General features: G+C 51.9%; 1 protein-coding gene across 1 annotated transcript in view; it reads right to left on the bottom strand.

Moving 5' to 3' along the window:
- The window catches only part of LOC119110029 (rhomboid-related protein 4), a 48,959-nt gene extending 36,865 nt beyond the window's left edge, over window positions 1–12,094 (bottom strand). Inside the window, exons 1-6 of the mRNA XM_037233776.1 lie at window positions 11,933–12,094; window positions 9,512–9,638; window positions 8,327–8,514; window positions 7,577–7,716; window positions 6,955–7,194; window positions 2,675–2,777 (exon numbers count right to left, since the gene is read on the bottom strand). Coding sequence (XP_037089671.1) covers window positions 2,675–2,777; window positions 6,955–7,194; window positions 7,577–7,716; window positions 8,327–8,514; window positions 9,512–9,634 — 794 coding nt within the window. The 5' untranslated portion in view covers window positions 9,635–9,638; window positions 11,933–12,094. The remainder of the gene's footprint in view (window positions 1–2,674; window positions 2,778–6,954; window positions 7,195–7,576; window positions 7,717–8,326; window positions 8,515–9,511; window positions 9,639–11,932) is intronic.
- Between the last annotated feature and the right edge of the window lie 251 nt (window positions 12,095–12,345).

Genomic DNA, 12,345 nt, shown 5'->3' with positions numbered 1-12,345 from the left:
CGGGGCACTACCGGTCGTTAACGGACACACCACGTTGGTCTTGAGTTATTTTTGCTTGCTCTGAGGATCCCATACTTGTTGACAGGAGTCTGTTTGTCCGCTTCCTGCGGCACCCACGATCGCTCAGGTTTCGTCCCTACTGGCATTGGTGCTTTAGCCTCTGAGCAGCAGTTGGGTATGCGCCGATGAATTTCTACGCGCAATTGTCAAGCGTGACGTTACGTGCAGTCGATGTCGTGGCTTTTCCCTTGGCTATTAAGCGTGCGACCTATCATGCTTGTGCATCGCGTTCTTAACATATTTTGAATGTTAGGATATTGTGCACTCCTTTGTAACAAAGGAAACATTCTGCATTAGTCATCAGCCATCAGATGATTGTGTCGTCCAGTCGACTATCCGTAAATAAGCTAAAAACGAAGCTATTTTTGGCTTTGATGGTATTTAGCAGCCAACTTGAGTTTCTTTTGCCTGTTTTTTCCGAAACCTAGATGCATAATCATAGGATCTAACATGATCGGAAGAAAACGAGTGAGTTCCATGTATGTACACACGTAGCACGCCTAGCTTTATAGGGCCGCGCACAGTAAGATGGGCTCCCGTTTTATCAAACGCACACACACGCACGCACGCACGTACGTACGTACGCACGCACGCACGTAGTACGTATGACTATATATATATATATATATATATATATATATATATATATATATATATATATATATATATATGCTATATATATATATATATATATATATATATATATATATATATATATATATATATGCTTATGTACAAATTAAATGGCCGAGATGCAGAAATATTTTCATCGTGTCCCAGTATTTCGTGCCCCGCCCCCTTGACCAAATCCTGGGTCCACCGCTGCACACAATTAGCCAATGATCTTGCCTTACTTGACGAGTCTTCGTAAAACTTGCTGGGAAACATTGTCAAAGCCCAGATTGCTAGTGTAGCCTGGCTAGATCAGACTAGGTTAGCTTTAGGTCATGCGATACCAAGTATCTGTGCTAAAATGCCTTGAGTTTCTTTAGCCAAGTGGCGGCAACTGCATCTGCCTAGGGCAATTCTTCGCAGAGATAAGCATACCTGAATGACCCCATCTCAGCCCAATTTCGTGACCTGAGGTTACCTGTAACTCTGACCTCCGAGATCACAGTGAGTTAAAACTGGTGTTGTGATCTTTCACAGGTTACAACAGGTGCATCAAACATAGTGAAAATCGGAAGAGGTTCAGGAATTTCTGGTGCATTTGAATGAGAAATGACGTAATACCTTTTACTTAAACTATTGAAACGAATGCGGTAAAAAACAAACATAAGTGCCAGCAACTTACTTTGTATTACCTGCCCGGCAATCATCACAGCACTTCACCAGATTCCATAGGGCGACAGGCTCCAAAGCATGCACATCTCAGCCACATTCAGAAAGCAGCCGAGCAATACCCCATGCGAACAATAGTAATGCACGCAAGGCGACAAGCATACAATGTGAAAAAAAAACACCATCGTGCTTGACCTGTCCTTATACCGACGGCCGTTGCAGGAGACCCACTTACGGCGGGATACACCCCTGAAAAACGCACCCCCTGGTGCCGTTGCACGTAACACTTCCTGATACGCCCGAGGCCAATGCCGGGTCGGCGTTACTACGTGCCGGTCTGAGCACTCAAACGGAGCGGCAAACCCCGGACTCGGTTGTTCGGCTGTAGTGTCATAAAAGGTCAGACCAACACAACGCCTATGCCGAGCGCACTGTCACACTACAGCAGCGACCGTATGTAACGGCGCAGGTGGAGCTGCCACGGACGGTCAGTGTAAGCAGCTGAGTATCCTGGATCGAGGAAGTCGCTCATCACGCATTGTGAAGTCGACTTTTCGATCTTTTTTCGGTTTTCTCCGTTGAGGTAATACGTCACATTGTTATCACTTTCGCATAAATGACGCACAGCCTAACGCTGCCATCCCTGAATTCAGAAAACGGCAGATATTGCTAAATCCGATGACATGAGCCCTTAAAACCGCATCATCTGCCAAACTCAAACATATTATCAATGCAAGCCCGTCGCGTCAGGAAACTTTCTTAATACTGCCACACGGCTGGCGCCCAGTCATCAGGGTGCCAAGGCGTTCCGCGGGGAGGGGCGCCATCGCTCTAGGTCAAGGTCACCGGCTCACACCCGCCCCGGTCACGCAATGTGCGTGCCGAAAATCACCCGGCATCAAAACAGGCGGCGGCGCCGACCAAACGGCGATTTTAATATGCGATTTGGCTGGGTCAGATCAATACGGCAGCAGCCAGTGAGCGGTAACAGGGCGCCGGGGAGGGGCGGGGGGGGGGGGGGGGAAGCGCCGGCCGGTCAGCCGCCGACAAACAACAACGGCCGGCACCTCAAGCCGGCGGCGCCGACGGCGCGAACTGCCGCCGTCGCGCCGCCTCCTCGGCGTGCGAGAGACGGGAGCGGCGCAGCGCCTCCGCCAGCTCGGCGTCCTCGTCGTCGTCGAGCGGCGGCGGCGGCGGCGGCGGCGGCGCCCAGCCGTAGGCGGGAGGCGCCGTCGGCTCGGGCCGCGCGCCGGGTGCCGCGCCGTAGGCCGGCGCCGCACCCCAGAACGAGCTCGGCCGCGCGCCGCCGCGCCCCGTCGCCCCGCTGCCCCACGACGCCTCACGCTCGTCGGGCTCGGCACGACGGCCGGAGCGGCTGCTGTGGTACGTGTAGGAGGCGCCGGCCGGACGGCTCGTGCTCGCCCGCGCCATCGGCACTGCGAACAACAGCGTGCTGTCAACGACGCGGCGGCTGCCGCAAAAAGGAGTGCGACAGTCGTGTGTTTCAAGTAATAGAGAGGAACGGTTCAAGATTAACTGAAACAGTGTGCAAACATCGGGGGAGCATGGGTAACGGGGTCTGACACATTTTAGAGGTTCGTGGCGAGCTGCATAATTTGCTCCACCGATTAATTATTTCTGCAATCAATGCGGCCGCTAACGAGAGCTGCAGAGTACTGTTCTCGCAAATCGTAGCACATTCGACAAAAATTTGGTTGTGCTAGGGTCACTGGAAATTACTAAATTCATAGGTGGGATAGATCTGCTAGATAATATTTTACTACACGCGTATTTACGATGATAGCTTCGAGGCATGGGGCGCGCTGACATCAAAGACGATATTGCGCCAATGTCGGCTTCATATTTACGAGGTGGCCTGTAAAGCACGTAGAATCCACGAAACATTTTTTGTTTCGAAAATTCACCAAACTCTTGCATCATTTCAAAACAAAGCAGGAGTAGCTGATCGTAACAAAAAAGAACAGCTGAAAATTACGACTTATCACGTTTGCCTTGGAGTTGTGTAGTCGTAGATCATCGGGGAAGGGGGGGGGGGGGGACGCTGCGCATTTATCACAATATATTTGGCCAACAAGTTCCGGCGGATTATTCCTGACAACAAACACACGTGACTCCCATACCGCACGGATACAGATCCATTGCTGGTGGCTCAACCCATACCTGCCGCAAACACGCAAAAAAAAAACGCTCAGACGACAACGTTTGGTTTCGTACCCACATGCAACATCCAAACGTTGAAGAGAACGCGGCTTTTCTGCACAACACTCTCGAATGTCGACGTCGTCGCGGTTGTTAGCAAGTTTGGTGCTAACGAGCGTCACACTACTCGGTTAGAGGCCGCCCCAGCGTCGCCGTGCTCAGCCATAACTGTATCGGAAAGTTCCTGCAGCAGCCCAGAGCCTGGCCGGGCTCCGCCTAAAGGAAACGTCGATCGCAAGCCATGCCAGGAGGAAACCCCGACACGGCTCCGGACTACACCCACGTCGGGCCCCAATATGTAACGTGCTTCTCTCTTCATATCCTGAGCGAGAAACCCTCCATGCATCCGGGGGCCACGGTTATCTTCCGTCAAGGCTTCCCAACAGCAGCCAGGTCCGCGCCAACGACGCAGGCACGATATTGAAACAGAACGTCAACAAGCGGGCAGCCTCACGGCAGGGTCCAGAAAAACGGACGAAAGGACCCATTGTGATCCTTGGGCGAAATAGCAGAGGCGCCGCTCATCAACAAGTCCGTGGCAACGTGCCAAGAAACTTATCTCGGCAACTTTGTCATTTCGGGCACACAAGTTTCTTATTTGCGTATGAATGGACACGATTATCCGTGTTGAGGCGGTGCCAGCCTAGCGGAGACAAGACGAAACGAGACGAGGCAAGACGAGGCGAGGCGCGAGCAGGCACGGCAGGCCGACCGGGCAGGTCAAACACACGGTAGCGACCGAGGGACGCCAACAGGGCAAGCCGCAGCCGATCCGCCAGCAGCCGCCACATTCAGTCTCGCGGGGGCCGCCACATCGGCCACGTCAGACGCTCACGACATCCGCGGTGAACCGAGTCAGGGACAAGGACGCACGCAAAGGCTAGACAGGGACGGCCGACGGGAACACGGGGACGGATGAGTGTCAAGGACACCACATCGTCAAACTCGTGCGCGGGGGTGGGCGGGCGGAGCGCTGCGGGCAGACAAACGCCCACCACAGCCCCACCCAGCCAGAATACACCGCGCCCCAGCCAGACAAACACATGCCAAAACACACAAAGGTGCCACACGCACGGCCCGCCACCGTGCCCGCTCACGTCGCCGCGAGACGTACTGCGCCGTTTCCGACGCCCCCGGGACGGTTCTGCCGCTTCAGTGACGTCACAGAACGCGTCAATGACGGCGCGGGCGACGCACCTATTTGGGTACCCCCGGCTACGCGCGAGGGCGAATGATATCGATCGGGCCGTCGCTGACGTGTTTTCGCAGAGGGGCGAGACAGGTAGGAAGGTGCTGACACCAACGCCACGCCCTGTTTGCTCTACCTGATTGTCGGCCCTCCGCACAGCGGCGGATAACACGTGCCAGACGGTCTGGCGGACGGGTCTGAGCAGGGAGGGAGTCCCGGGTCCCAGACGGGTCTGAGCACCATTAGCGGGGGAGGGGGGAGGGGTGGGGGCGACGAGGCGGTGTTTACGGTCTGTCCAGCGAACGGCGAGAACGGCCTCGTTCGTTAGTCACGTGTGACCCACTAGGCGGCGACAGCGCACACTCAGCGGACGGCGGGGAGGGCGGGGCGACAGGGCGACAGTGGATGGCTCATGTCAATGCGGGCGCCCAGCAAAGGTTCGTTGTTTTTAAAGCCAGTATTAATGACAACCAATCTGAAGTGCTGTGACTTGTGACTGAGTTAGTTGTCAATGGCTCAACGTGGAGAGAAGTGGTTCTGGTGAGTAGCGGCGCTCTTCAACAAGGTAGAGTAGCATTGCCATTTGCTTGGCATTGAGAACTCATGTATTGGAACAGCGTTAGCAGAGAAACAATACGAGGCTTTCCGGACTCGGTAATGCTCAACGCGTTGTGTCGCTTCCAAAAGCACAAGCACGCTTTTGACATACGTGAGCAGAACGGACGCGCAAACATGCTTTAAAAGCGACAGGGCTTCCTCCTGAAGAAGCCCTTCTACTGTGTCCGGATCTGCACACATAACCGCTCGCAATCAAATGAGACAGTCCAATTTTCAGCACCGTTTGGTGAAGTCAGTGTGACATCACCCACAAAAAACAGCCAATGACATTCAATCTAGATGTTTAAGTTCTTGGCACCGAGTCGTGTCGGAAATCAAGTGATCGTACAAGAACACAAACTAATCGTAACTCGATGCGTTAATGTGTTTGGCCACTGGTGTACACAAACAGTGTTGTAGAAGCTTTTAGCCATCCCAAAGCTGCCTGAACATCCTAGTTGTTCACCACGAGCTAGCGATGGAGTACACAGGCGCCGGAAGACGTAAACACGCGCAAACAAATCGTCAAAGAAGCCGCATTGAAAAATGGGGTCACCTGCTTTTTAGCCTCCGTGAAGGCGTGCTTCTGATTGGTGGAAACCGGCGTCACTCGTGCGTCGACAATGCATCCATCCAATTTGCGACGTCTGGCAGTTTAAGGGATATGACAGAGTTTGCGACTTCACTACAAACGATTCGGAAGCCGCAGACTGACTACCTGATGAGGATATTCCAGCCCAAGGAAGAAAAAAACGCCAACCGTCCCACTTACAGACCACCCAGATCAACCCGTGACAGTAAATAGCATGAATATGGCGTACGAGCCAAAATCAGCACGGTACGTGGGTGAAACGCGGTTTACGGAAGGGAGCGCCGGAGCTGGTGTCATTCGGAACATGCTGGATCCACAAGATCAGGTTATGTTTTAAGAACCCATCACGGTTGCCAAGATCATTCGCGTATAGGAGATGCTTGTCTCAGGGGAACGAAAGAGCACCTCAGAGGAACATAGACGGGGTGAAATGTATGCCAATGCTTGTCCACCGTGCCAAAATAGCAGCGCACAACGACTGCAAGTGTATATGCATCCAAACCAAATCCCGGCACACAACCGTAATCACGGCGTGTCTGACGCGCGTGACAAGTTCGGCTCTGATATGGCTGAGTCACTCCTGTCGACTTCGGGCCCCGCGGCGTGTACAATCGAACCAAAAAGCTGGTGACAGTATGTAAGGATGGTAACAGGTAACGGCTCGTCTGTGTGGAAGGCACTCAAACGATACGAATGAAATATGTGGGTAATGGCCTGAAAAACAGGCCTCACATTCAACAACATGTTTCATATATCGCACACATCACATAAATACCCCACGAACGCAAAGATGACAAAAAAAGCAAAGCCGCCGTAATAACTCACGCAACAACCGCGCAAAACACGACTGTAGGCACGCACAGCTGGATAACGAAATGACAAACGAGGTCGCGTCCAAAATTCTCAACCACAGCCTACATGCAGCAAAAGCATCCAGCAGTCCCTGAAGCTGAAATGCTTGTCCTCCACCTCAACCCGCCTCGCCTCCGGTCACGCGAGAGCGGGCCGCGCTCACCTCCGATTGCCTTGTCGAGCGTGTCCACCAGGTACTCGAGCGGGCCGTAGGTGTAGGCCAGGCCGACGAGGATGCCGGCCAGGTGGCCGACGAAGGAGGCGCCCGGCACCAGTATGTGGATGAGCACGAGCTCCGCCCAGACTGCCCAGCGCGCCGGCACGGCCAGGCCCCGCAGGTACGTCCACGAGTCGGACGCCGACTCCAGACGCTGGGTCAGCACCTTCAGCGCGAAGATCACGCCTGGTGGCGCGCGGGCGGCGGTTGGGCGTCACGGGCGGGATGGGCGCACGCACAGAGGCATGGCGTGGAGCACAGAGCACAAGCCGGTGGAAGTTGGGTGTCGGGCGGTTGCGGAAATGCTGCGCCACACGCGTCACTCACAGGAACACACATGACATCACTCTGAAGTGCGAGTGCAGGAGTTCAAAGTTCAAAAGCTTTAATGTTTTCCTTGTGCTTGACTCGGGGTGACAGCCACAGACGGAGCAAACTCAACATTCATTGTCCAGTTAAGGTATCAGTAATATCCCAAAGCAGCAATATACCAGCACACCACACCCGCTGTAACACCAGATGATGCACCCGTCCATGAAATGGCACCGCCGCACCCGCCGGTCCTCACCGGAGAAGCCGATGGCGCACTGTCTCGAGTAACTCTCGTCCTGGAGAAACTCGGTGGCCGTCTTGGCCAGCGCCAGATACGTCAGGCTGCACGACACCGAGAACACGCCCAGCAGAATGGCAAACTTGCGGCTTCCCATGCTGCAACGCGCGGGCGGGAGTTGGACAACGGCGACACCGGCAGCTTCGCAAGAATCAAGCACTTGCAATGAGCCTTCACATCATTCTTAGCTGAATGGTTTTTATCCGTATTCACCCGGTCATCAACGCAGCCAATCGCTGCTGCCCGAGGGCCGGACTATGCAAGGCGTGGAGCGGCAAGGCACAAAGAAAGCCGCCGGTTATTCTTGTGATAACGTGCAATCCCCTTCGGTGATCATATCTACCTTTTAGAAAATGGCTTAATGATTGCACATTCTGCAGCTAATACATGCGTGAGGAGGCGTACTTCACGGAAACATATTCGACCTTAACAATAACGGACCGGCAAGGAGACTGAAGGTTGCTGTAGGTGTGCTATGATGCCTAAAAGCCTCAATCATCGAAAGAGCTGGATCAACGCGAGAAATATCGGCACTCATTGTTTATTTAGGCTTTTTTATTTGCGCTCCAAGGAACCCCCCCCCCCCCAAGCAAAATAAAGTTTGAACGCGAAGGCGTAACGCAGTAGAAGAGTAATGGACGGCTCTAGCCTCGTCTGTTCGTCACACCGCAATGCAGCGGTATGAAGGTCAGACATCGCTGAACCTACCGCTGCTCCAGCCGCATGCCCTTCCACAGGAAGGACACCATGTTGTAGTAGAGGTGCCACTCGTCGGCGTGCTCGAACGTACTGATGAGCACGCGCTTATAGTCGCCCTGGCGCAGCACCGTGAACACGCTGATGCAGGCGTCATAACGGTGCCACGGCGGCTTCACCAGGTTCAGGAACAGCGCCACCTGTTGAGCAGTGGGCGTGTGATGGTGACGGCAGTGACGGCAGGAGACGCCCAGGGACAGCTGTCGGCACGCTGCCCGCGAGGGGGGGGGGGGGAGAGGGGCTCGCTGAGACGTATGGCGTGATGGTGCGGGTTCAGGTGTGGTCAGGGTTCGGCTCAGGTGTGGTCAGGGTTCGGCTCAGGTGTGGTCCGGGTTCAGCGGTGGTCAGGCGGGTTCAACAGGGCGGGGAGGCGGCTGACAACGGCCGAGTCATCGGCGAAGAGACGCACGCGGCGACGAGTACGTCAAGGGCAGCAGGACGGACTCAGTAGTGACCTTAGCCGAGGACTGAAAACGAGCGGGCGCTGTGATTAAGGTCGGTAAGCGTCGGCAGCCTCTTCGGATGTATCCCTGGATGGCCTGAGCTGATTTCAGTCCAGCTCGTCCGAGCTCGGCGGGGGCACGAAGGATGCACATACAGTGCCACCTATACAGGCTGGAGGGGAAGCTACCATGGCGCCACCTATGCACCATGGCCACCAAATGCTGCCCGGTGCCCTCGGGGCGTTAACTCAGCGTTCCCACAAGTGCCCCGTTCAGATCCGTTACGTTCGCAGGCAAGGTCCGTCCGTTGCTATGGCTCAGTACCAGTCGTGCCAACCTGCCAGCTCATTATGGCCTGCGGGCACTTCTTGGCAGTGAGCCGTAGCGCAGTCCGGCTATTTTGAAGCCGGCTGAACAGGCACCAAACATCGCAAGATTAGAAGTCAGCTGCCTCCCCCCCCCCTTTCCCAGCGAGTGTCACCTCCCGGTCACTACACGCGTGACGCTTGGTGTCCAGCACGGCCCATCCCCGAGTACCAGCAGAGGCCAGAGCGGACCAGCGACACCTACACAGGCGATTCCACCCCTTTTTCCCCGCGCTCCTCGCGCCGACCGGGCGGCAGCGGCCGGCGCTGCTCGGCGTGCTGGCCGACAGAGAGCGGCACGGGACGGGTCCACCGGCGGCGGTCCGTACCTGGGCGGCGATGGTGGCCAGGGTGACGGGCGGGATCCGGTCCAGACCGACGTTCAGCAGCTGGGAGGCCAGCATGATCACCCCTAACCCCAGCTGGCTTTGGCCGCGCCGCCTGGGCTGCATCGTCCTGAAATGCGTTAGCCAAATCAGATGTGAGTGATCTGTTGTTGGACTGTGCTGGTCTCCCAGTTGTCTTGTTTGATGGAACAGGTGGGAATTTAAACCCTTAGCAAACACTAAGGGCATTGGGCTTGGCTTGACATCAAAGGCACTTTTGCCTCAAAAGTGCATTATATTGACACCATGGCAGGGTCGCAATTGCTTACAGAATAAGATGCATCATTCAGATGGCTTCAATATTAAGACAGTGACACCAGCAAACACAAGTCATGGACATGAACATAAGTGGTGTATCTTCCAAAGCTTCCATATGGAGGGCAACAAGCATGAGCAAACAAGGATGTTTTCAGTATGATTTCAATGTCTGATTTCTTCTCACCCTACAAGCTTGCACACCACCACAAAAAATAGCATTTTGGGGAGTTCTAGATGATTCTTTCCAGCTTGCAGTTAACTTTTCAGTGAGTTTCAATGAACTTTCAGCATGCAAGCAATTTTAATACATAACTGTGCACAAAATCTCAACACCCTTAAGGTGTTGCAAAAACAGACCATGGTCGCATAATCTTGGGCTAAACATGCCAAACAATGCATGTTCCACCAAACAGACACTGGATATAAAGTATGGGACAGCAAAACATTTTGTGGCACTTCACACTAGAATAATATATAGTATATAAAGAGTATTGTTTGGGATCTGAAACACTTGACACATCAATTGATGCATATCTCTTGAGCATGCAACAGACTGAAAATCTGCTGTGGGCAACAATTACCCAGGCAGGCTTTGGGTGCTTTAATATTTCTTCAGAGGCAGCTCTCATTAGTTTTTTCATCAGCCCACAGTTGTTGTGGTTACACCTCCCACAGCACTTCATCACTGGCTGAGTGCAACATTGGTATTGGGAAATAGCAGCATGAGACTGTTTCCTTTTTATCATGATATAATAAATCCTGCTTGATGCAACAAATCCTGTTAGATGATTATTATTGGTGTTGTGCTATAACTACTAAACTGCACAACTGTCTAACAGCAGCAAAATTTGAGGGACAAAAAAGTTACAGAACTGAACCAAAATTGTTTTAAAAAATGTATGCTGTATACCTGAGCACCTTGGGGTAGACAGAAGGAATACTGTAGGTATAATTTCAAGCAATATGCCATAATCTACCCATAACCATGTTTGGAGAAAAAGTATGATATTCAATATTATTTAACACAAATTGTGTTTGGCACACACATATGCAATGCTCAGCATCCTACCATCACTTTGGTGCCATGCTTGGCTGGTCTGAAAATCATGGCAACATGTCAATTAGATGTTTGTGACAAACATAATTATGCCCAGAATAGGGTAGCATGCTGTCTCACTTGCAGCAGAACTTGAGCAACTCATTTTTCTGTAACACATGGTTTGCTATAATATTCAATTATTTTCAGTGATCTTACTGGTTTTGTATCACACAAAATATATTCTCATACATTCAATTCAAACCTAATAACATTTACTACAAAACATTGATGAGCAGCCTCCCAATTGTAAGTTGTGCCCCAGCTATGTCTAAACAAGATCTCATCAAAATATGCCACAGTTTGCAGACTGGCTGCACAGAAAATGGATTATTATGTAGGGTGGTACATTGGTAACTTTTATGAGCAGCTTGGTTCTAAAGGCTGAATGATTCCTGCACCAAGTACAGATGAAAACATATTAATAGTCTTAGTTCTTGTAGAATAAACAGGGGAATAGAGAGATATATGTTTACATCTATTTCTCCATCCTCTTGCTTATTCTCCACAAAATACAGCTATTAACATGATCTCATTTGCATGCATAATGTTACTCACAAATACACTTCACAGCAAACATTCCAACTACAATCAAATTGCTTTTTCTCTTCCCTTTCAGGGATATTCCAACCATGACTGAGCCACCACTACAAGTAGAGCAATATTTCTGCTGACTTTGAGTTACTTTAGCTAACCAATGTTGACAAATAAGCTGTTAACTTACACAACAGAGAATTTTGAATCTAGAAAATATGAGGCTTTGCCATGTAAGTTTTTGTAGCCTCTGAGACAACATGGTGCAGGTTTGATGAGTTTACCCACTAACTCACAGCAATCTGCACGAGCTTCCTAGCACAACTGCATACACTGGAATGTCGATCCACCATGTTCTGGACAAAAAAGTTCGTCGGACAGGAAGGGAGCTGAAAACAATCCTCCAAAAATTGCCGAATACCGTAAAATGAGACCCTAACTAGCAGGAACAGACACAGCGGCAAGCATTTACTCACACAGGCTTCCAAACGCACCAGCGCCTCGAGCAGATTTTTAAAAACACTCTTCCTCCTCAAAGCTTCGGACCTCCCTTCCGTATCACCACCAGCAGGAAGAAGCTCAAATCAACCAAGAATGTGTCGAATATCAGACTCGCTTCGCGCTGTCGGCACCACTCCAGAACATCATAGAGCAGGTAGCGTTACGTGTTATTACTCGATTCGCGGCAGGCACTCCCAAGTTTCGTCATTAGTGCGTCATATTAACTCATAAGTTGAGGCGGCTAAAAGACACAATAAATTCATGAATGTAAGAATAAATGCTAGTGGACGTAAAAGGGCATTAGTGCTTTTACTACTGGTGACGCAATAGACGTGCATTCATGTATGCATAATTTTTGAACTTTTGGGATGATATGGTTCAGACACAC

The sequence above is a fragment of the Pollicipes pollicipes genome, unplaced genomic scaffold (genome assembly GCF_011947565.3).
Source record: "Pollicipes pollicipes isolate AB1234 unplaced genomic scaffold, Ppol_2.1 Scaffold_7231;HRSCAF=8579_pilon_pilon_pilon, whole genome shotgun sequence".
Classification (NCBI taxonomy): Eukaryota; Metazoa; Arthropoda; class Thecostraca; order Pollicipedomorpha; family Pollicipedidae; genus Pollicipes; species Pollicipes pollicipes.
Note: the sequence above shows the minus strand (reverse complement) of the source record. Positions and strands in the feature narration are given on the sequence as shown.